Source organism: Chionomys nivalis, chromosome 18 (assembly GCF_950005125.1).
Source record: "Chionomys nivalis chromosome 18, mChiNiv1.1, whole genome shotgun sequence".
NCBI lineage: Eukaryota > Metazoa > Chordata > Mammalia > Rodentia > Cricetidae > Chionomys > Chionomys nivalis.
Genome location: NC_080103.1, coordinates 18,280,967 through 18,306,419, shown reverse-complemented (window position 1 = coordinate 18,306,419; position 25,453 = coordinate 18,280,967). Strand labels below are relative to the sequence as shown.

General features: G+C 40.6%; 1 protein-coding gene across 1 annotated transcript in view; it reads right to left on the bottom strand.

Moving 5' to 3' along the window:
* Ptpn22 (protein tyrosine phosphatase non-receptor type 22) overlaps positions 1 to 25,453 on the bottom strand; it is a 49,904-nt gene that overhangs the window by 10,733 nt on the left and 13,718 nt on the right. The window contains exons 2-14 of the mRNA XM_057793547.1: positions 23,394 to 23,502; positions 23,061 to 23,137; positions 22,843 to 22,938; positions 22,403 to 22,441; positions 21,225 to 21,296; positions 21,064 to 21,123; positions 20,074 to 20,216; positions 19,478 to 19,544; positions 16,734 to 16,811; positions 14,219 to 14,305; positions 10,428 to 10,504; positions 9,485 to 10,296; positions 6,680 to 6,760 (exon numbers count right to left, since the gene is read on the bottom strand). Of these exons, the coding sequence (XP_057649530.1) occupies positions 6,680 to 6,760; positions 9,485 to 10,296; positions 10,428 to 10,504; positions 14,219 to 14,305; positions 16,734 to 16,811; positions 19,478 to 19,544; positions 20,074 to 20,216; positions 21,064 to 21,123; positions 21,225 to 21,296; positions 22,403 to 22,441; positions 22,843 to 22,938; positions 23,061 to 23,137; positions 23,394 to 23,502 (1,798 nt within the window). The remainder of the gene's footprint in view (positions 1 to 6,679; positions 6,761 to 9,484; positions 10,297 to 10,427; positions 10,505 to 14,218; positions 14,306 to 16,733; positions 16,812 to 19,477; positions 19,545 to 20,073; positions 20,217 to 21,063; positions 21,124 to 21,224; positions 21,297 to 22,402; positions 22,442 to 22,842; positions 22,939 to 23,060; positions 23,138 to 23,393; positions 23,503 to 25,453) is intronic.

Below are 25,453 nucleotides of genomic sequence, written 5' to 3'. Positions count from 1 at the left end.
TCTTTTTTATGTGGGTTACAGGGATTGAAGTCTGCTCATCAAGTTTGCAAGGTAAGCACTTTTATTTTCTGAGCTATCTCGACAGCCATGGACATAGTATTTTGAAGCTGTAAAATTCACCTACGATGTGAGTATTGTCGTTTATTTCTTATATGCCGGATAGTACTGATTTCCAGTACCAACCCAATAACTATTTGATAAACACTTTAAGGCAGTTCTTGATCTTTCTGTTTTCTGTTAGGGAATATTCTGAGAAGTAAATTGTTAGCAATATCTTGGTGGATGTTTTCCTGAAATATCATTTCATCTTAAGTGCTCCCAGAGAAAGAATCTACAATGTTGTTATTGTCTGTATTAGGTTTGTGTTCCTCTGCCTAGCTTAGGGAATCTGGTAAAGTACACATAAGATTTCTCACCTGTAACAGTGCACTCGTAGCATTGCAAATCATCATCATTGTCTAATTCCAGAACAGTTTTCATCACCGCAAAGGAAGATATACACCATTCCTATCTCCCTCCTCTCCTTTGCCCCTAGCCCTGGAAACCACCAATTTGCTTGCTTGCTTGCTTTTAACGGAGAAAGATTTTTTTATTTTGGCTCATAATTTCAGGGTCCAGTCCATCATGATAAATCGTAACAACAAAAGCTTGAGACAGTTAGGGAGTAAATTGCCGGCACAGCTGTGCTGACTTAAAAATGAAGTTCTCACTGCCCTCTGGCTCTAGTAGGTTCTATGCCATGTGTAAGACGGGTTCCTAGAGTCCTCTCGTCCAGAGAGGGTAGGAGGGCTGGCCTTGTGATGCTCTGTGAGATGGAGGCTTGGTCCTGAGGTGTTTAGTGAGCCAGCTTGCAACCACGGCCCACCACCTCACTGTCTTCATGGATTTTTACATTCTGGATATTTCTTCTGACTAGCTTCAAAACCTTACTGCACTTTATCTAAATTTATCTTCTGTATTTTAAAGCTGAACCTCTGTTGCAATGAGAATAACCTAGTCACCAGCTGGGGGAGTAGCTCAGTGGTAGAACACTTACCTAACATGTATGAAGCCCTGAATTTGATCTCAGCACTGTAAAACAAATAACCTTCTCATGATTTCTTTGCATGTTATGTTTTTTTGCGTTGTACTAGGCTTGTCATTACTTCCGTAATTCTTCTTTCCTCTAAATTCTCAAAGATGTTTTTTCTGCTGAGTAAACCACTCCAGTAACACCACTCTGTTTTCCTGAGTCCCGTTGTTTCGAATTAGTGTCACACAGGTAATCAATGATCCGACACAGGTATTAATTTTATCCACCTAACTTCAGTATAAGCATTAAGTAGGACTTTTAAACTGGACATAGTAGCGTACACTTGTATTTCTAGCACTTGGGAGGCTGAGGCAGGAGGACAAAGTTTAAGACCACCTGAGCTGCTGCATGGCTAAACTTGTCTCAAAAAAAAAAAAGTAGTGATTTTTTCCTACATATTCCGCTTATCCTAACACTTGGAAGATATTTAATGAGGTCTATTTGGTGACATTGTGCTAAAAAGCTTTAAATGCTTTATCTCAGTACACACGCACACACATACACACACATCAACTCCATTTTACAAATGAGAAAATCAATTTAAAGAATAGTATTTTTAAAAATATTTTATGGATATGAGTGCTTTGCCTGTGTTTGAATGGGTGACCTTCCATACGTTCATCTATTTACATCCTTAGTCCCCAGTTGAGGAACTGTTTAGAATGGATTAGGAGGTGTGGCCTTATTGAGGGGGGTGTGGCTTTGTTGGAGGTAGTGGATCCTTAGGACTGGACTTAAGGTTTCAAAAGCCCAGGCCAGCTGGGCAGTGGTGGCGCACGCCTTTAATCCCAGCACTTGGGAGGCAGAGGCAGGCGGATCTCTGTGAGTTCGAGACCAGCCTGGTCTACAAGAGCTAGTTCCAGGACAGGCTCCAAAACCACAGAGAAACCCTGTCTCGAAAAACCAAAAAAAAAAAAAAAAAAAGAAACCACTCAAAAGCCCAGGCCAGGCCCAGTGAGACTCTCCCCTCCATCTCCTTCCCTCTTTTCCTTCCTGCCCCTGCTGCCTACGGATCAGGATGTAGCTCTCAGCTCTAGTACATAGATACCACCATGCTTTCTCCGTCATAGCAGACTAGCCCTCCAAAACTATAAACAACCCCCCAATTAAATACTTTCTTGTGAAAGAGTTGCTTGGTCATGGTGCCTCTTCACAGAAATAAAACAGTGACTAAGACAGCCTGCATGTATGTATGTGTAACACACGTGTGCCTGGTACCTGCAAAGATCAGAAGAGGGAACCAAATCCCCTGAAGCTAGAGCTATGGATGATGACGAGCCATCATGTGGGTGCTGAGAACCAAACTTGGGTTCTCCAGAGGAGCAGCCAGTGCCTTTACCCCTAAACCATCAATCTCTCCAGCCCCAAACACATGTATTTTTGCTGTTTTATTGAGACGGGGTCTTACTCTATAATCAATGGCAGCTTGAACTTTTGGCTGTTCTGCTGCAGCTTCCCAGGTGCTAGGGTTATTATGTGAGCCTCAATATCTGTCTCAGAAAGTATTTTGTTAGTTTTTGTTTTTGTTCGTTTGTTTGTTTTGTTTATTGATTGTTTTGTTTGGTTTGTTTTTGAGACTAATATTCACTATATAGGCCAGGTTAGATTTGAACTCACAGAGATCTGCCTGACTTCACCTCCAAAGTGCTGGGGTTAAAGGCATGTACCACCATACCCGCCCCTCAGAAAGTATATTTTTAATTAAGGTTATATGTTTTGGTACTTTTTAGTAGATATAGACTGCTTCAAAATCTCATGCTTTTTAATATTCACATTATAGTACCTATATATGTATATTTTAGTAATGTGATAACATGAATAAATATGATAATGACAATTGCAGTCTGTGCTAATGTTTGTGAAGTACCTATGCATTCCCAGTAGATGTTACCCAGTTTTTTAGTATAAAATATCAGCAAAACTCAGGGGAAAAATGAGTAATAACAAGGTATTTTTGTCATAGCAATGAGAAAGTGACTAACACAGCCTCCACGCACCTGAGTGCCAGGCTTACAGACACACACTATGTCCAGCTTCCATACTGTTTTCAGTAATGGCTGCCTTAATTTACAGCTCCACTAACAACACTGTGCAGGGGTTGCCTTTTCTATACATTCTTGCCAGCACTTATCTTTTGTTTTTGCTTTATTGTTAGGAAGTATAGTGTATGCTTCTGTGTGTATAAAGAGGCCAGAGAACAACTTTGTGAATAAATTCTCCTAATGCTGGTTTCAGAGATCAAACTCAGGGTGTCAGACAAGTGATTTTACCTTCTAAGCTACCTTCCAGGCCCTGCTCTGTTTCTGTTTAATTTTATCTGGATGGGTATTTTATCTGCATGTATGTGTATGTACCACATGTGTCCAGTGCCCACAGAGGCCAGAGGGCATCAACCCCATTGGAACTATAATTACAGATGGTTGTGAGCAAACAGTGTGGGTGCTGGGAACTGAACCTGGGTTTTGTGGAGAAGTAACTAGTGATCTTAACCCCTGAGTCATCTCTTCAGCCCCACATTTTCTCCCCAAGACAGCGTTTTTCTGTGTAGCCCTGGTTGTCCTGGAACTCACTCTGTAGACCAGATGGCCTCAAACTCAGAGATCTGCCTGTCACTGCCTCTGGAGTGCTGCGATTAAAGACATGTGCCACCATGCCTGGCTCCAGCTGCCACTTGAGTTTTGGAGTGGAAAGGGGTTATGACACGTTGTGGTTTTCACTTGTATTTCTTTGACGGCTAGTGATCCTGAATATCTGTATCTCTGTTGCCCATAGGAATGCCTTCTTTTGAGATCTACTGTCAATTTTAAAATCAGGCTACTTTCTATGTAAACCAGGCTGGGCTCAAATTCACAGATTGACTGGCCTCTGTTTCCTGAGTGCTGTGAATTTGAGCCCAGCCTGGTTTACATAGAAAGTTCCTGAATAGCCATGGCTACATAGAGAAACCTTGTTTTGAAAATACCAGATAGATAGACAGACAGACAGACAGACAGACAGATAGATAGATAGCAATAAAATTTGAGTCACTAAAGTAATGTTGACCACTGCTGTACTTGTTAGATGCATAATGAATGAAGGCTTTCTAAGTTAAAGGCAAGGATTGTTGCTTTTGCTGCATGAGGTCTTTTATTTGGTATAATTCTACTTTTCTATTATTGTTTTATTTCCTTATTTTCTTTTAATGTCCTGTTCAAAAATGTCCTTGCCCATGCCAAAGTCCTGAAGATTTTTTCTAGTTGTTTCATAGTTTCAGGTCTTAGACTTAAATGTTTAGTAGATGCTGGGTTATTTTGGGGGACCTGTAAGAGGTAGGAGCCCACCTTTATTATACATGTGGACACCTAGTTTTCACAAAGTCATTTATTGAAAAAGCTGTCCTGTTTCCTGTGCATGTTCATTGCATCTTTCTTTATCAAAAGTCAGTTGGCAATAGAAGCACATATCAGTTTTTCTAAGATATTTATTCTGTTCTTCTGGTTTGTGTGTCACGTTTTATGGCAGTACCTTGGCATTCTGATTTCTATAGCTTTGTGTATTTTGAAGTCAGGTAGTACAATATTTTTCTGCTTTGTTCTTTTTACAGAAGATCATTTTGACTATTTCAATTTTCAAATAGCCTATCTGAAACAATGTTTTTGTTTGTTTGTTTGAATGATTCTATCTTTGCTTTGCCCATGACAAAACAAAATTGTCAGTCTGGGAAACCCAAAAGTAAATCTAAACAGCAGAAGCTGTTTACAAGAACAATGACTCTTCCTGAGATGAATCACTCTGACTTAGCGGCTGTTTTAGAAGACAAGTTCTTAGGACAAAAGTCATCTAAAGTCAAGCGGAGTCTCTACCTGATTTGGGACTTTGGAGTTTCACATTCTATATAGGTGAAAAGATAAAATGAAGGAATAATATGTGCACACACAAGTTTGAAGCATAAATGCCATTTAAAAATATAGTTCATATATTGTAGCAATAACAGCATTTCATAATTCATAAGTGTGCTGAATTATAAGAAGGCACCCCTAACTCTTACAGTGATTTTCTAATTTTGTATCATATGAAAATTGGTTCTATATCAATTTCCTCCTGAATTATTTCATTCATAATTTAGAACATTGTCCTAAAAATTTATTTGAAGTTGTCAAAGTTGTATTTACTTTATGGCATTTGAAAAGGAATGATGTTCTTTGCTTTGTGAGTTAAGAAAAAAGAAAAGGATAATTGTGTGTGCCCATACTATTAGCAGTAATTGTAACAACAATTACATTAACGTTGTGATTTTCCAGCCTTACAGTTGGGAGCTATTTTTAAATTCAGTCCTGAGGATTAAACGTAGAGTCTTGCAGTGCTAGACAAATGCTCTAACACTAAACTACATTCGCAGCCTGTAGGGGCTTCTAAATGCTTAATGAATTTTCTTATCTCTGAAATCAAGGCATATACTTAAATAGTTGGTTCAAAGAATATATAGAAATATATAACAGATTATCAGAAATACAGATTTTTTTCTTTTAGAATCAGGAAACATTATTCCCTGTGGTCCATCTAAAATAATATGCATATGTCATTAAAAGTCGCTGTCAGTGATTTCGCTGCTAGCATGGTCCAGCCCATGAAGTGACTACAGTGAGCGGTCCATCTGCTATGAAGCGCTCCTTTTTGCCTTTTACGGGTCAGCTCAGATGTCTGCTCTTTCTCTGGGCCATCCTGACTGCTCTCAACCTGAAAGGCTCTCCTGTCCTTCAAATTCCTGTGTCTTTCACCTATCGTTGATATATGGTCTTGAAATAATAAGCATAAAGATTCATATGCACATCCTGCTCTTCAAATGTAAGCTTCTTAAGACTGAGAGATGTGTATTGCACACCTTCCTTATCCTCCATATCCTCCAACATATTGTTTTACATTTAGAATTTACTTGATAACTACTGTGTGACAGCTTGTTAAACAGAGGGGAATCGAGTCTGGAGAGGAGGTGTTCTGTCAGGGGACGTGGGTTCAGTTCCCAGCACCCACATAGTGGCTCACTGCCATCCCCAACTCCAGCTCCAGGGTGCCTTTCTGACTTCTGCAGGGCAGGCACAAGGCACACGTGGTACACATATATACATATAGGCAAAGCATCCATACACCTAAAATAAAATAATATCTAAAAGAAGAAAATGTATAGAATAAACTATAGTCTGTTGAATACAAATGAGTTGAGTCAGAAAAACATACTAAAGTCCTACAAAGAGGTGGATCGTTGAATCAGATGGTCCACTCCATTCTAGTATGCTCCATTTATACCTTTACCATCAAAGGTAAGGATGGAGTAACTCCTGGTGAGAAGTCTCTCGCAAGAGGGTGAATATGTCTAGTTCTTAGGAATGGGATTGTTTCGTTTATCTTTTGAGATAGTGTTTCTCTCTGTAACCACCTCAACTGTCCTGGAACTTGATTTGTAGACCATGCTGGCCTTGAACTCACAGAGATCTGCTTGCCTCTGTCTCCCAAGTGCTGGAACTAAAGGTGTGCACCACTACTGCCCGGCTAACTGAGATTATTTTTAAAAGAGACAAATGGGTACTCAGCAGCAGCACACACACTTTATACTTACTGAATTGTACTCACCAGCGTCCTCAGCCACAATAAAAGACTCAGGTGTCCGTTCAGGGAGTGGAGGGGGAACTTCATCATCTATCCTCGGAGAAGCTGTTGTCCAAATAACGAAAATGTAATCACATTGTTTTGGTGATAACAGAGGAGATCCTTAGATTCCTATATAATCCTAAATATAAATTTGACAGATTTGTATTTGTTTACTCTAGGAAAAAAAATAAATTTGTCTTTAGGTAAAAGTTTTACTTGTTCTTTGAAATTTTTTCCTGGGTTTAAAGATTTGAATGTCTCCAAATATTTCGATAAAGTCACTGTTAGGATGGTTTGGAATGTTCTCTAACTCTTTCCTTTTGTTTCCTATAGAATTCCTAATATTTTCATCAGTTAAACATTCACTTACATAGAAGGCAAAAAAATAATCCTTTTTCCATTCTACACAGAATCACTATGGATGCTTATTACAGAAAAAGGAAGTGTTCATTTAAAAAGGAGAAAATTTGGGGAATGGAAGTGAACTAGAGATCTACAGCAAGCTCAAAAGCCTACAAGGTTTTCTGTTTAATAAAAAAAAAAAATCAGAATTTTTGCAGTATTATAAGAAACTTCCACCAGGTGGCAGGCATGTCGATTTCTCTGAAATATGAAAATAACTGTTGTTTTTGATGATCTGAGAAGTTTAAAGCATAATGGCTATTAATAAAAAGAAAACATCAGATGGCGAGGTGTCTCAGTGTGTGAAGGCACTTGCTACTAAGCCTGACAGCGGAGTGCAGCCCCCAAACCCCACGTGACAGAAGTAGAAAACTCCGCAAGCTGCTCTCTGACCTAGACACAGACACACACACACAACACCACCCACTCACATACACGTTAATAAAGAAAGCAAAATTCCTTAAATTTTAAATATAATTGAACTGTAAAAGAATTAAGTCAAAAGAAGAACTTTCTCCGATCCAGATTAAAAAAATGCAGCAAATGATTTACTCGTCTACCAAATTTGCTAGGTTTTCATACTTATCAAGAATTCAAAGTCATCCTTGTTTATTTAAAGAATTGATGCCAGCATGGGTTACATGAGACCCTTTCTGAAAAAAAAAAAAAAAAACAGGAAAAAGCAAACAACAAACAAACAGAAAACCAAAACAAGCAAATAAAACTTGGGGCTGGGGAAATGATGGTTTACTGTGAGGATGAGCACCCGAGTTCAGATCCCCAGCATCCACAGAAGAAGCCTGAGTAGCCATTTGTGCCTGGAAGCCCAGCACTGGAGGAGAAGGGCCGGAGACAAGAACTTGCTTACCCAGCCTGGGGTAGGACAGTGGGAGGCGAGCTCTGAGGTCAGTGAGACTCATCCTAAGATCATAAAGCAGAGAGTGACAGAGCAACTCCCCTGAGATCTTCACTTCACCACCACATGTGTGTACCTACAAACATACACACAAACGTGCCACACAGAGAAGGAAAGAGAGAACTAAGCTCCACACTTGAGAGTCTGGGGCAGTGAGTCTAGGCTGGCTTTGGTAGAAAGATCCTATCTAAATAGGATCCTATTTAAATAGGAAAGGAACACAGGCCGGGACTATCCCTCCATGACAGAGCTCTTGTCTGACTTGCTAGACTCAAGTCCCATGACTTCAAAAAGAGGAAAAAGGAAACAGCAATCAAAAATGTTATACAGCAAACGTTTTCTGTGCTTTCGAAATCAATGCTCCTTATGGATTATCTGGCGATATGCCTAAGCAAATTAAGCCTGCTCTTTGCTTCCTTTATCTTCTACGTCAGATTACTAGGGTCTGGGCTAGAGGTTCCACTCAAACCCCGGCCTGACATGCACGAGGCACAAGGTCCAATCCACTTCATTAAAAAGAAGGGAAGGACAAAGAAAACAATGAACACATAATAATCTCTAACAGTATGCTCACCACTACTTTCTGACTACTCAGTCAAACAAAACCGTATGTTTGATATGTAAAAATCTAGAATTATAAGAGATAAAGAGGAAAATTGTATTAAAAGATTTAAAAAGTCACACCATACTAAGTAAATATTCTCATCTGCTAGGATGAGAAAAGTGCAGGAAATTAGATCCTACCCTTCCCACTCATACAGGAAAAGAGTTCAATGCTTAGCAATGTGTTCAACTCATTACAGGCGTGTAGGAGGAGGCCGCTTGTTCGTCCCGGTCACCCAGAACCAAAAATAACCACACAGAAACTATATTAATTAAAATGCTGCTTGGCCCATTAGTTCTAGTTTCTTATTGGCTAACTCCTACATCTTAATTTAACCCATTTCTATTAATCTGAATATCACCACGAGGTCATGGCCTACCAGCAAAGTTTCAGCATGTCTATCTCCAGCGGCGGCTCCATGGCGTCTCTCCAACTCCGCCTTCCCACTCCCATGCTATAGGCCAAGCCAGTTCTTTAATCATTAACCAATAAAAGCAACAAAGGCTCATAAGTGTGTATCAATCATTTCTAGGTGCCTGTGCAGTGCTGTTGACCAGTTTGCCCTCTGTATCTGGGAAGCTATTTCTGTTAAAGGTAAATTGTAGGCTGTTGATAAACAAGTCTGGAATGAGGTTGGCCATGCTTTCCCTTTGGCGTAGATAGACCCCCAGATCTGACAGCTTAATTGTTGCTCTCTTCAATTTAGTACACCATCAGAACACCCTAGAACTTATTTCTTTGTGGAGGAAAAGAAAGAAGAAAAAGAAGCAGAGAAAGAGAAGGGTTAGGGTAAGCAGAAACCAAAATATTTATTAGAAACAAGGCAAGTTCCAAAACGTTACACAGATTTTAGAACATAGCTTACCTTCTCTAGCTGTCTGCTGGTTTAATGGTGGGGATGACCTGGTCAGAAGGTTTGCCGTTAAAGATTCGTGTGAGTTGCAATAAGAAAGGGAGGTTGTAGACGAGGCTGGCAACGGAGTACAAGGAAAAGAGGCTCGGTCTCGCTTCTCAGGCAGATCAAAAGACCTCTTAGAATCAGCACTGTTTGGAGGTGATGGTGGGAAAAACGGATCTTCTACTAACGACATGCAAGAATGCACTCTAAAAGGCTGGGGGCTGGGCTGTGGTACACAAGGGACAGCGCATGTCGGGTGCTCAGAGGCACACGGCAGAGAATAATTGAGTTCCTCTGAAGAAACATGGACCGCTCTTGGCGCCTGCAGCTCCATGAGACAAGGCTCAGACAGTTGAGATCCCAAGAAGGAAGAACCGTCTTCCATGTCCAACTCGTTTGTTCTTCTCAGCTGAATCAATTCAAAGGGAGTTGATTTGGTCCGTGTCACTGGCCCCTTCGAGTTGTGGCACCTGTCTGCTGTGTTTATGGGCGAAGCATCGGGACACGATCCGCACACAATGGAACCAAAGCCCAGACTTTGGTATTTCTGAAGGGGATCTCCCACGCCTGGAGAGGCCTTTGCTAGCCCTTCCCTGGTTATGACAGCCTTGCTGTTACACCCACAGTTTAGCTCTAAAAAGTCAAAAGAGGGGCTTGATTTAGCCGAACGCAAACCAAACTCTTCCTCGGCTCTTATTTCAAAAGTCCTATCATAGGAAGAGGCGTCTGCGCTTTTCACTTCAAGCCTTTGTCTTGTCGGTTTCACATCCTTCATGGCGCTGAAAGAGAAGGAGCAAATGATGAGGCCACACGGGAAAGGGGTCTCTTCTGAGCAGTACAGCAACGCAGGCAGAAGATTTCATCCCCTAGTTATAATTAGTCAGCATTTAGATATGCCAAATTTACTCACTTTTTTGGTAAATCCGGAGGACAAGAGTCAGCTTGTACCGTGAGATTTTGTTCAGGAACTGAAAATCCTGCTTCGATCTTCAAGAGAAAGGTCAGAGCTTTGTGTTTGATTGGTTGGCTTTGTTTTTTAATGAAGCAATGTCAATAAAGTATTTTAATACTTGAAGGCTAGGAAGTGATAACCCCCAACAATCCCGCCCCCCCCCCCCCAACACACACACAGAAGGCACAGGGACCATTATGGAAAAGGGGAGAGAAAGATCAGGGAGTTAGTTCTGAACTCAGTGTATCCTGAAATCATGGAATCAAGCCAGCAGTCGGCATTCCAGCATGGAAGGGGAGCATGGGCTTGATAAGACCCATCCTGAGCTGAGTCGCTATGGACAGTTGATGGCTTCTGGGGACGGGAGAGTCAGGCTTTATTCAGACTGAGCACATCAATACATGAACAACACAAATTAGAGTTGGTGGGTTATTTTTTTATAAAAGAGGACACGAAATTAGGAAGGGGTAGAGAAATAGGTGGTAGTTCTGGGAAGAATTAGGGGGAGAAGTAGGGGTAAAGATGATCAAAATATATTGTAATAAATTCTTATAGAATTAACAAAAATATTGTATTAAATATAAAGATGTATTATTTAGCTTAGATGAGCTAGTATGAAATAAAAGACATTCTGTTTTAAAAAGAAAGATTCCAATTGAACAGCCTAACTTTACATTTTAAGGAACTCTGTGTGTATGTGTGTGTGTGTGTGTGTGTGTGTGTGTGTGACTAAAATCAATCTCAAACTGCAACAGCAAGGACATATTAAAGATTAGAGTGGAGATAATGAAATAGAGAACAAGAAAACTTGGAAAAACTGAACAAATTCAAAAGATCAACAAAGTTGATCAAACTTTAATTACATTAAAGGGAAAAAATTCACCCAGGTGGTGGTGGCACATGCCTTTAATCCCAGCACTCTGGAGATAGAAGCAGGAGGATCTCTGTGAGTTCGAGGCCAACATGGTCTAAAGTGTGAGTTCCAGGACAGTCAGGGGTACAAAGAAACCCTTTCTCAAACAAAACAAAACAAACAAACAAAAAAACCTCAAAGTATTAATCAAAAGTGAAAATGCAGGGGCTGAATAGATAGCACATTTGGTAAAGTACCTATGCTCATTTCCCAGAATAGGCCCTTCAAGAAAATAAAAACAGTGGCCTGGTGTAACACATCTGTAATCCCTATACTAGAAAGGTGGAGGCAAAGGACCCCCGGAGCTTCCTGGTAGTCAACCTATCCTAACTAGTGACTCCAAAGTCCCAGGGAGATACTCGATCTCAAAACACCAGGTTGATGGCTCCTGAAGAATGACACCCACAGTTGACCTCTGGCCTTCATATGTATACATGCTCACATAGCTACACATGTATCCTCACATGCAAGATGAAAATGTGGACGTTACAACCAATCTCATGGAAACAAAAAGAATTAAAATATTATGAGCAATCGCATAGGAGTCCCACATATATTGATTGCATGCTAACAAATTGGACAACCTAGATAAGATGGTTAAGAGATACCCACTCTACCAAACTAGTAAAGGGAGAAACAGAAAATCTAAATAGAACTCAACTAATAAGGAGATTGAATCAATAATGGAAACTAAACAGTCTCTGGGTTCAGTCCCCAGAGCTAGGCGGGAGGGACGGGGGACAGATTCATGTTAGCAAGAATATAGAAGAAGGGCCCATTTACGTGCTGTTGGTGGAAATGTGAACTAGTAAATGTATTATGAAAAATCAGTGTGGAGGACCCTTAAAAAAATTACAAACAGAACTACCATATAATTTATCAGTTTAACTTCTGATATTTCTAGAGGAAATGAAATCTATGTAGTGTACTCAAATGTGGCGTATTCACAATAGTCAAGTTATGGAGTCCAACTAAATACCCATTCATCTATGTAGCATATATTCACGTGCTATTGCATTAGTGTTATAAGGGAATACCATTACCCCCTTTAGAAAGAAGGAAATAATGGCCTGGGGGAGGACCTGTGTTAGACCACCAGCAATCACATAAAAGCCTGGTAGGATGGACCTGTAACCCCGGAATTGAAGGCAAGATCCAAGGGAGGAGAGCTTGCTGACCAGTCAATCTAATCAAAATAAAGAGCTCTAATTTCACTAGGGAAGACATCCTGACGGTAACCTCTGGCCTCTACATGCGTCTACACTGGTAAGTGCATACACATATGTGCACACCTATTACACACACAGTGCCAGGCATGGTGACACAGTCTTGTAATTTCAGCTACTTAGGAAGCTGAGGCCAGAGGATCATAAGTTCATGGCCAATTTGGACAATTTAGCAAAACTCTGTCTCAGAAAGTTGAAAACCAGAGCTGATGATATAGCTCAATGCTAAAGCAATTGTCTGACATTCACAAGGCCCTATGTTCAATTCCAAGTACCATTTTGTAAGTGGGTGGAGGGTCTGGAAAGATGACTCATTGGTTAAGAGCATTGGCTGCTCTTCCAAAGGTTCTGAGTTCAATTCCCAGCAACCACATGGTGGCTCTCAACCATCTTTAGTGGGATCTGGTGCCCTCTTCTGGCATAAATTCATACATGCAGATAGAACACTCACATAAAATAAATATATCTGGAAAGAAAAATAGTAAGGATATTTTGTTATTTTTGACAACATGCACGAACCTAGAGGACATTGTGCTAAATAAAATGAGCAACCATGGAAAGACAAATATTGCATAATTCCTATATAGACTCTAAGGTAATCCAAATTCATAGACACATAGAGTAGAATGGTAACTACCAGACACTAGCAGAGGGAGGTTTCAAGGTAATGTTGGTCAATAGATACAAAATTTCTTTTTTTTTTTTAATATTTATTTATTTATTATGTATACAATATTCTGTCTGTGTGTATGCCCGAAGGCCAGAAGAGGGCGCCAGACCTCTTTACAGATGGTTGTGAGCCACCATGTGGTTGCTGGGAATTGAACTCAGGACCTTTGGAAGAGCAGGCAATGCTCTTAACCACTGAGCCATCTCTCCAGCCCCTAGATACAAAATTTCAACTAGATAAAAAGAATGAGTTCAAGAGGTTTACTATAAGATATAATTACTACAGTTAATAATGATGTATTTTATATTAGAAAACTGCATAGAATATAGGTCTTAAATTATAAATATATAAAGGACTAAATTTGTTTGATTTAGTCATTACAGAACGTATACAAACCTTAAAATATCATATTGAACATTATAAATATATTCAATTTTGTTTTGTTTTGTTTTTTGTTCTTTGATACAGGGTCTCACTGTGTAGCCCTGGCTAGCCTGGAACTCGCCAAGATGGCCTCCAAACTCACAGGGATTGAAGCTATGTATCACCACACTGGGCTCAATTTAAAAAAAAAAAAAAAAACATTTTTTTTTGTGGGATGTATGCTAAAGTAAGACAGATGAGACCTGGAAAAACATTCACCTATGAATTTATAAACTTAACTTGCTGATAATTGCCTAAAACTTGGGATCAAAACACAAGCTTGCCCTAATTAAATGCAGCTTCTAAAGTTAGCTGAAATTTATATGTAAAAAGCTAACCAAGGTGTGAATTTTTTAAGTTAAACTACCCCAAAATGAATTCGTCCTCCACAGGAGATTCTGACATAGCCCTCTGAAATCCTGACATTCCAATTCAGTTGTGACTGTACATAAGCCCTACAAATAATCTGAGTCAGTTTGGCCAAAAACATATAAAAAATATGTAATGTCAGCATTACCTCTCTTCCAGAGTGTTCGTCTCCAATAATAACCATATGCCTCTTAAATAGTTCTAACACCGCACTGTTGACCAGTTCGTACTGTTCCTGAAGAGCATCCCAAGCCGGGCAAATGAAGAAAATAAATGTATCAGGTGAGTAACAGAAACAATTCAAAATAGAAACATCAATCAACATACTGAACTCAGTAACAGTGTCTTATGTTGTGTGACTCACACACTTTTAGGCTACAAGAGATACTTATTTTACCTAACTCTAGCTAACATGCGAGGATTTTATGCCATGTTTCTTTCATATTCTAGCCCTACTTTTTACTTATCTTTTATCTCTCTGTTTTCTTCCCTAGCATTTTTTTATTTACATGTTATCCTAAATGTATCTTGAGTAAATCACCTTCATTTATGGAAAAAAAATCAGGCAATGGGTAGTATATGAACTGATAGCTTCAATATGTATTGGCCAATTGACCTTCACAGTTGCTCTATGAAGGAGGAAGGCTATTATACCTGTTTACAGTCAGTTTGTCCAAGGCCATTCAGAAGTAATTCCTGCATGTGGCTTACAAACTGAATCTTCTGACTTAGCTTAATGTATTTAGATCAAGTTGCTGAAATTGTGTCCTAGTAAAGATACCAAAGAAAAGTAAACCACTGAATAAAAGTTGCAAATCTGTGGTTACAAAAGGATTCAATGTAGAGAAAGGAGCCCTCTCTCTTACCCATGTATGACAAGGTTTATGGCTTGCAATACTTCTAATGCTTCTCTTTGACCTTTCTCCTTCCTGGAACACTTCCTCTAATACTTACACAATCTCATACAAGTAAAGGGCATCTTCAAAAGTTTTTTTTTTTTTTTTTTTTTTTTTTTTTGCAGAACAATGTAGCATCTATATCACCCAGCATAGTCATGGAATGCAATAATTTTTTAAAAGACAGAAAATGTAGCCAGCAATAGCAATTGTAGTTCGCTTCTCTAAACCCTGCACTCAGGAAGTTGAGACAGAAGGATTGTTGCAATCTCAAACCCAGTCCGGCCTCAGTGTTAAATTCTAAGTCATACTGGGGTATGAGGTAAGACCCTGTCAGAAAGAGAGACAGAGAGAGACACAAAGACAGAGAGAGACAGAAAGACAGAGAGAGACAGAGAGAGAAACAGAGAGAGAAAGACAGAGAGAGGAAAAGACAGAGACTGAGACTGAGTGAGAACGGGACCCAAACAGGAAGCATCGTCTGGTGGCTAGGCTGCCATTTGCAGTGTCGGAAGAATCAGTACAGCCGTTAGATTTGTTTAGCTAGGTATTAACAAGGTTGAAATATGAAAGCCTCTTCGCTTCCCTTCAAACTCCTAAAGCTAGGCCAGACCAGGATGAGATCTTCTGAAATGGGATATGCTTATTATTAACACTGTAGTTCATGTAACAAGGCTGCATGCTTTCTGGTGTCTCTGTGTAGTTATGCGTTCATTGCTTTCCTTTCAAGCCCGATAGCTAAGCCAGCTAAGGCTTCCTTCTATTTCACATAAACTTTCCCCTCACGGGTTGAATATAGAAAACACCTACGGAGAACACATGAAAAATTATTTTTTCCACAATCTGTTCATGGAAAAACCTGTGTGGGCCCAAACAGATACTTCTGTATTAATAGTTCTTAATTTTTTCCTTCATTCACAACTTGTATATTAAAATATCTAAGCTACCACTTTGAACTGCTTTATACAAAACTTGTGTGCAAGTTCATTTGTAAGGGACTTGAAATACTTCAAGGTCTTTCCACTTAAAGACAATTCTAAGAAAATGGATATACAAAAATACCTTACTCATAATAAATATCAATAAAAGCTTGAATGCATGAATGAATTAATGAGTGGATAAATGCTAAGTTCCATCTTAAAAACATATAAATGTATAAAGTTGAGTGCAGTTATTGGTGTATAAATGTGAAATTAACACTATAGGCAATGAGAGAGTTGGGTTTAGAAGAAAAAGGAAGAATATCCCTAGTGTAAAGTGTGGGCAGTCTACCGTGGGTTCAGACTGCAGGCTGGTTGTAATTCTGCTTTTAAAGTCTGCCTATAAACAAGAGAGCTATAGGGAAATGGTAACAGTGACAATCACTATGTAACAGGCCTATCCTAATTTTATTTTTCATTGCTTCATAACATAGAAATTATATCATTTCTTGAAGTAGAAATGAGAAGTCCCTGATTTTCTGTGGCTTCATAGATGGATTTGTAACTACAAAATTTCAAATTAATGTATGATCCACAACATCGGCCAGTTCTTCCTAATAAATCAAACTCACTGAATTTTTTTCATTTTCCTTTATAGACAATAAAATATGAGGAATGAAAACAATCTGACCAGGACAAGGGCTACAAGAAACGCTGGGATATTCAGAGTTAGAGAAAATCACATAGTAAATTCGTCTCACCCCTGTTACACACAGCAGATTTTGGATGCCACAGACAAGCAGCAGAATACAGACACACATTGTCATCCGTTCACTGTAGTCCTTACCTGAGTTTGAACTAGCGAAGGTCTCTGTGTTCGCATTTCCTGGATCAAACTAAAAACACTGAAGTTCTCGGGAACTATCTGTCAAATCAAAGAGAAAAATATTTTACTTATTTTTATGTTTTTGCTCACAAATCACGCCACTTTCTCACAGTATTGTACTCCTGTGACACTTACTCTTGTAGCAGAGAATAACACCAGGAATTCCTTGTTTCCTTTCTCCTTCCTACCCTCTCTTTGTTTCTTTCTTTCTGACAGGGTTTCATTTAGCCCAAGTTGGCCTTCACCTTGCTGTGTAGCCAAGGACGACCTTCAACTTCTACCCAACGCTAGGATTACTGGTATGTGCCACCACACCATGTCCCAGGTTTACACAGTTAGACAGACCACCTGTGAAACATTATTATCCAACCACTCTACCAACGAAACTATATCCCTAGCCCCAAGAATGCACTACAAAGCATATGGTTTTATTTTATGTGCATGAGCGCTTGCATACAAATGCACCACTTGGGTGTAGAAGAGGCCATTGGATCCCTTGGACCTAGATCTTCTGATGATCATGAACTGACATGTGGTTGCTGAGAATCAAGCTTCTGCAAGAGCAGCAAGTACTACCCCGAGCCGTTACCTCCGGCCCCAAAAATGCATTTTGAAAGCCATTACTTTCTTATGGTTTTCACCTTGGTTTAGAGCAGTGGTCTCTACCTTCCTAGTACTGTGACCTTTTCTTGTTTTTTTTTTTTTTTTTTTTTTTTTTTTTTTTTTTTTTTTTTTTTTTTTTTTTTTTCCCCCCGAGACAGAGTTTCTCTGTAGCTTTGGTGCCTGTCCTGGAACTAGCTCTTGTAGACCAGGCTGGCCTTGAACTCCCAGAGATTCGCCTGCCTCTGCCTCCTAAGTGCTGGGATTAAAGGCGTGAGCCACCACCGCCTGGCCAACTGCGACCTTTTAATACGTGTTGTGGTACTCCTCATGTTGTAGTGACCCCCAAAGATAAAATTATTTTCATTGTTACTTCATAATTGTAATTTTGCTGCTATTATGAATTATAATGTAAATATCTGTTTTCTAATGTTCTTGGTCAACCCCTGTAAAAGGGTCATTTGACTCCAAAGGCCTGTGTGACCCACAGGTTGAGGACCACTGAGTTAGAGGCTATCCCTGGAAAAGACTGATTAATATGATTTTGAACAATTTTACATGATGGATAAAATGTCTAATACCACAAAAATAAGGCTCAATAGATAAGTCATCTGAGGTTTTATGAAATAAAAGAAGTTAGAAAATCTAAAAGCCCATATTTTAAACTTTTCAATTCCAAACAGACATAAAAACCGACTTCTAGGGACTGATGAGATAACTCAGCAGCTAAGAGTACCGGCTCTTCCAAAGAACCCAGGTTCCATTCCCAATACCTACTTGGCAGCTCACAACTGTTTGTAGCTATAGTTCCAAGGATCTAATGCGTTCTTCTGGCCTCTGTGGGCACCAGGCAAATATACAGGCAGGTATAATACTCATGGACATAATGTTTAAATTTTTCTAATTGGCCAAGTATGGTTAGTGCACATATTTAATCCCAGCACTCAGGAGACAGAAGTCAGATCTCTCTCTCTCCCTCCCTCCCTCTCTCTCCCTCCTTCCCCCCCTCCCTCCACCCCCCTCCCTTCCTCCCTCCCTCCCTCCCTCCCTCTCTCTCTCTCTCTCTGCTTTTGTTTTGTTTTCTCTTTAGCTTTGGTGCCTGTCCTGGAACTAGCTCTGTAGACCAGGCTGGCCTCAAACTCACAGATATCCCACCCACCTCTGCCTCCTGAGCGCTGGAATTAAAGGTGTACACTGCCGTAGCCCAGCTAAGTCAGATCTCTTGGGTTTAAGGCCAGGCTGGTCTACAAAGCGAGTTCCAGGACAGCCAGGGCTACACAGTGAAACCTTGTCTTGTAAAAAAAAATTTCCCTAGTGCTAGAGAGGTAGCTCAGTTGGTAAAGGGCAGGCCACGTAAGCATGAGGACCTGAGTTCAGATCCCCAGTGCCCGCATGAAAGCCCTGCATGTCTGAAACTCCAGTGCCCAGGGAGACAAGTGGATCCCTGGAGCCCATTGGCTAGACAGCCTATCAAAACTAAGATTCAGTAGAGACCATGTCTCAAAAAAAGATAAGATAGGTAAATATTGAGAGACCCTGATACGAATCTCTGTCCTCCATCTGTACACGCATACATATGCAACATACATACACATTCGTGCACACATCCATGCAAACACACACACTGTTTTTTAGACGACAGCACAAAGCTTGATCACGATAAGTCAAATAAGTCTTCTAAAGCAGCCTGGATAAAGAAAGGGAGAATAAGCAATCTAGGGCAGCAGTTCTCAAACATTAGCGTTTCTCAGAATCACCCAGAGAGCTTGTTGGCTCATACCCTCCAAACTTTCCAGATTCATCAGTGGGGCAGTAATCCATAATTTATGTTTCTAGCAAATTCTCAGGTAATGCTGACCCTAGAGAATTGTACTTTGATCAAGCCTAGGGCCTTCTGTCATAAGACAAGTTCACTGTTACTAGGCTGCATCCTCTTCCCCTGGGACCATGCTTTACGAATCCCCAACTTAGGAACTAATTTAATCATAAAACAGAGTAGATTTACCAATAACCCACTCCGTAAGACAAGATGAGTTGTGAGGATGTTCTGAAAGGAGGGAGATGCATGCAGGAGGAAACTTGGAAGTGCTTGCTGGGAAACTCACCCCGTCCTTCAGCAACATCCGTGTATAATCAATAGCACAGAGGACGCCTGTCCTTCCACAGCCGGCGCTGAAACAGAAGATCATGGGAGCGTGTGTGCTGTGGATGGAGGGAACTGACAACAGCTGGGAAGTTCCTTAGCTGATTTGAGGAGGGAGACAATGAAACTTCTCAAGTCCTGCCATGTCCAGGACATGTTTGTCATGCCGCAGTGGACCTCAGACGGGTACTGGCATATTCTCACAAGAGTCCTCAGCACCATTGTTCATAACTTTAAAAGAAATTTTAGGTTCCGCAAAATGTCTCAGGGAGTAAAGATCCATGCTACCTTTGCCTAATAACCTGAGTTTGATCCCCAGAACCCGTATGGTGGAAGGAGACAGCTAAGGAAGGAGCTCCCCAAAGTTGTGTTTGGATCTCCTCATGTAGGCTATGATGATATGTATGCACACAATAAATGTGAAAAGAAGTGAATTTAATGCACCAGTTGAATTTATACTAAATTGCTTCAGCTATTGACTTTTTTTCTTTGAATTGCACCCTAGCCAGAGTTTCATTTTGTTTGTTCTCAGTGGAAAGTTCATCCAGGGCATCTCACCTGCAATGAACGCAGATGGGAACACAGTCATCTTCTTGGTAACAACGGATATCCCAGATGAGCTCAAGGATCGGGTCTATAGATGAAGGCACATCGTGGTCTGGCCAGTTCTTATAATGAAACTGGTAAATAATTCTAGTTTTCTATTTAAAAAAAAAAACAGTCAGAATAAAAGGAGAATTCAAGGTTAGGATTCCACCTCACTCTACCAAAAAGTTAATCTGATAAAGTTTCATCTATATGTTTTTTTCTTGCAATTTATTCTGCTTTCTTATATATAGCTCTCAAACCTTATGAGAATAATTGAAATTAATATGAGAATGTTTTCCATTGTCTTATCCTTAACAGCCTCGCCCACACAAGAGGAGGAAGATGTAAAAATAGTCCAAACCAAATCTTCCTCAAATTAGCGTGTCTCAAATAGGGCACAGACATGTTGGTATATTGGATCTCCTTGCCTTTGGCAAGGCAGAGTAGAGTCTAAGGCATGATCAGCTGTAGTGTTGGTCCCCAATGTCTAACCACTGTTCACACTACCTCTAGTCGGACTACCAATATCATTTTTATGTGTGCCATGGTGTGAAGCAGATTGGGGGAGAATCTCTTATGAATACGAAGACTTAATCAAGACATCAAAGGCTCTAAATCTCCCCATCACTGTACGCCCAGCCTGAGTCACACACACACACGTTTACCCGTCTCATCTCAGCAGGTGAGTCACACACACAGACACACACACACACACGTTTACCCATCTCATCTCAGCAGGTGAGTCACACACACACACACACACACACACACACGTTTACCCGTCTCATCTCAGCAGGTGAGTCACACACACACACACACGTTTATCCGTCTCATCTCAGCAGGTGAGTCTCTCTCTCTCTCACACGCACACAGTCACACACACACACAGACACACACACACACGTTTAGCCGTCTCATCTCAGCAGTCTCTCAACCTTATTATCCCTGTTCTATACTCACATTATTGAACTTGGCTTTCAGAGTCCTGATTATATAATCAGATTTCTTTTTCTCAGCTTCCTAAGGAGAAGATTAAATTATTAGCAGTTTCAAAGGCATGCTTTCTAAAAAGCAGCTCCTGGAGGCTTTGCTTAGTCATAGAAGAAATGCATCATACTCACACAGAATATAGAAAAAGGGCCAAACTGCAGCTGTGTCTCTCCTGGCTCCGCCCAATAGCGCTCACACTTTTTCTGTTGCACAAAACAGAAGGTAATGGTTTCCTCCATATAGTATAGTCTCTCCTGCAAGATGAAACCCACTCCCTGGTCCAGAGAGGCTCTGTGTCCTTCATCTTAGGCTATGCACAGCTAACCCCCTTAGACTTCAACTCCAGCAACGTGATTGGGAATCTCCAAAGGATAAAATACAGATATTAAAGGATGCCTGAATTATAGACTTCCTAGGAATCTGAAAAAGTAGAAGTAGTGATTGTTGGCCTATTTTCAGCATCTCAAGAACCCTGAAATTGTTGACTGTAACAGTTGCACAAGTCAAATGCCAAATTCCCTCGGCTGTGACTACAACCCCATCTCAGAATGGCCACGGTAGACCAGAACAGCCAGTCACATGCTTCGGGTTATTTTTCTGATACCACATTTAAAAATGAAAATAGGTGAAATGCATTTTAGCCCAATAGGCCAAAGTATTTAACGTGTAATCAAGATACAACAGTACATATGTGCTTGCCTTGCTATTTTTATAAACTTTAAAGTCCTATATTCACTTTATACATATATAAGTAGAATGTTAAATTTTCACTGGAAATATTTTTATTTATAGCGAATTAAATTTAAGTTTGAAAAAGTTTCACATAGTGCCAAATAAAGCTTTCAGCAGCTGAAGTGAGAGTTCGCTTCAGTTTTCAACCAATTAAAATAAAACCATTGAGTTCTTCAGCCGTGCAATCCCTGGCAGTGCTTACTGGCTACCTGTGGCAGGGGATGCTGTTTGGGGCAGCACAGGGTGCATCTCTAATGGGCAGTTACAGCATCTGACTATCAGAAGGGAAATGGTATTCTTTTCTCCTTTACTTCCTTTCTTCCTTTCTTAACTTTATAGCACAGGAGCTACCTGGGGAATGGATAAAAGGGGTTCTTAGGGGTGAAACCCCCTATGGATCATGTGGTTATCCCCAAAGTGAAAATTAGAAAAATGGCATGGTTTTTCCCAGGCACACTTCAAGGAAGCTCTACCACCACTGCCCCCACCCAGGCACACTTGGAGGATGCTCTACCACCACTGCCCCCTACGCCCCTTTCCTTTACCTTTGCGTCACCAGTACTGAAGAGTGACTCACCTTTCCCATTTCAAACTCCATACACGCCATGACAATGACCTGAAAGCGTGCAACAGAAACTTAATGACCTACAGGGTTAGAGATCACATTCCTGCATGAGTCCCAGCGTCAGAAAGTTGTAAGCATTGTTTTTCTGTTGGCTTTGCTTTTTAACCCACAAAGCCCTAGTGATTTATGAGATGTTCTTACCCTTCCTAACTTCTGTCCCCACTTCCCTGTTCTCTGTTCATCACAACAAATTCTTGTCACCGAGAGAGCGTGTCAAGGTCTCAACTTTCGTTTCCTCGAACGAGAATACATTGTAATAGTGATATAAGATACCTGCGCTCTGAAATTTCATCAAGCTATAAGAAAGGCTCTGCTTTTAACAGCTGGGAGGTCTCAGTCACATCCTGCCCCCTGCCCCCTCTTCCAAGTACCAGAAGCCACTCTGCACTCACCAAGACACGGTATTCCCAAATCATCCTCCAAAAGTCCAGGACAGTTGTAGGTAAAGGACCCTGGGTGGCAATATAAGCCCTCGGTCCATAGACACCCTGAAGGGGAAGAGAAATCACGTGAGGTGACTGCAGACAGCATCTTCTCCTTAGTCCTCTCCCCACCCCCTGTTTTAGGTGCTCAGAAAAACATGGAGTGTTTTTATTTCCTCTTCACCTACCTTAATAAAGTTGGCATTGATATAGCTGGAATCCTCACTGGAAGTTACCAGAGACAGCTCAACCAGGCTATGATCATCTAGGACACAAGAGAAAGGTATGGGGTAACTGAGAAGTCCTACAACGGGCGTTAAGTCAGGTCTCAAGAATGGTGGTTGTTAAAAGTGTTTGATAAGTGAACAAGAAATCGAATGGCTGGATGTTCTTTTGTCGTCATAGATAGTATAATTAATTTGTCCGTGCCATATCCCAAGATGAAGAACAAGTACTTGGTCAAAAAGTGGAGAGGTGGTTAAGGTTGGAAGTGTAAGTTTCTAAGAAGAAACGGAACTTACAGGGCAAAATATCCTTGTATCTGTTTTTCTTGATATTCTTGGGCCGCTGAGCCACAGTTGTAGAGTATGTCTTGTCGGCCTTGTACTTGGTAGACTGCCTCTTCAGCTTCTGTAATACAATTCCACGAATAACTTTCCAATGGAAGAGGTAAGGGGCCTGGGAAAACAGCTCATTTGGTAAAGTAAGTACTCCCTTGCAAGTAAGAGAACCTGAGTTTGATTCCCAGAGCCTAAAGTCAAGTGTGGGCTGGGAGTGGTGGCACATGCCTTTAATCCTAGTATTGGGGAAGCTTAGGCAGACAGATCTTGGTGAGTTTAAGGCTGGAGTGGTTTACATAGTGAGTTCCATGCCAGCCAGGGTACCAGAGAAAAACCGTGTCTCAAAAATAAAAATAAATAAAAAATGTTTTAAAAGCCAGGTCTAGTGGCTCAAATTGGTAATGCCAGTGCTGGAGAGTTAGAAGCAGGTGGATTCCTGGGGTTCACTGGCCAGTCATCCTAGCCTAATGGGCAAGCCCAAGCAGGTGGATTCCTGGGGTTCACTGGCCAGCCATCCTAGCCTAATGGGCAAGCCCAAGATCCCAGTGACAGACCTTGTCTCACAAAACAAGGTAGACGGACCCTGAGGAAAGACAGCCGAGGTTTCTCTCTGGCCTTCTACATCTGCACATACAACCAAACTCACACATACGCCACATACAGGCTACATGTGCATGCATGTGTGTGTGCGCGTGCGTGTGCACACATGCACACGCACACACACACGGAGGGAGATAAGAAACTACCTCTAGAGAGCTGTCCTCCTCCACTTTTCAGACATTCTGCCTCAACCCTTTTAATATCATCTGGGTCTAGCTTCTTTCAGGACAGGAAACCAGGATGGCACAGTCCAGTGACTTTGGAGAAGTGAGAAGATCACGCTGCAGCTGAGTCACAGGCTTTTAAGACTTTGATCTGAAACTGCTAAATATTCAAGAAACCAAATAACTTCTGAAAGTGAGCTATGTGTGTGCTCCACCCAAGGAACAGATACCAAGAGTATGAGTTACTTTTTTTTATAGGGTCTATTTGATGTCAACAGGAAAATTATTAATTCCATTCATCTTTTTTAAACTTGCAGATCACTTTTTCTAAGTAGAAATGGAACTTAAACTAATTATACTCTGTTTACAACTGTCGAAATTTCAGAGATATTAATTCCGAAGCATTTTATATGATTCAAACTTTAAGCCTATTCTTCCAGCATGTAATAATCTAAACAGAATCATATTCTTTATGTAGACTATGATCTGAGATAGGTAGGGGCTATCTTAATGTGCTTGGACAAGAGTCCTTCGAATGGTAAGTAATTCCTTAAACCTATTCTCACTGTTTTTTAGTGTAACACTATAAAACCAAATGTGAGGTCAGAAATGATAAGATATGATAATGTCTCTTTGACTTCTTGTCTAGAATTTATGTAGTCCCAAATTTCATTGCTTTTATAATTAAAAAAAGAAAAATATATGTTCTAGGTCTGGACTTTGTGAGAATTAACCATTTTGCAAAAGAAGACAGGGAGAAGTACCTCAATAACGAATAAAAATGCTTGGTGAATTAAAATGATCTTCATTGTTTCCACACTACTTAAGAGAGAATTGGTCACACCGGAGGGCTGTTACCTCCTAGCGGCCAGACCCTCCACAGTCACTAGGTCTTTACTCTCTAGCTTCTGTTTGGAAATGTCTTCCTTCCTCGGCCCTCATCAGGTACATTTTCTTTTTTCTGTTCTTTCTTTGACTCATTGTGCCGGCTAGTTTTATGTCAACTTGACACAAGCTAGAACCATCTAAAAGCGGGAACATCCACTGAAAAATTGCGTCCACAAAATCCAGTTGTATGGCATTTTCTTAATTAGTGATTGATGGGTGAGGGTACAGACGACTGTAGATGGTGCCATCCCTGGGCTGGTGGTCCTGGGTTTTATAAGAAAGCAGACTGAGCAAGTCAGCAAGCAGCATCCATCCATGGGCCTCTCCATCAGTCCCGGCCTCCAGGTTTCTGTCCTGTGTGAGTTCCCG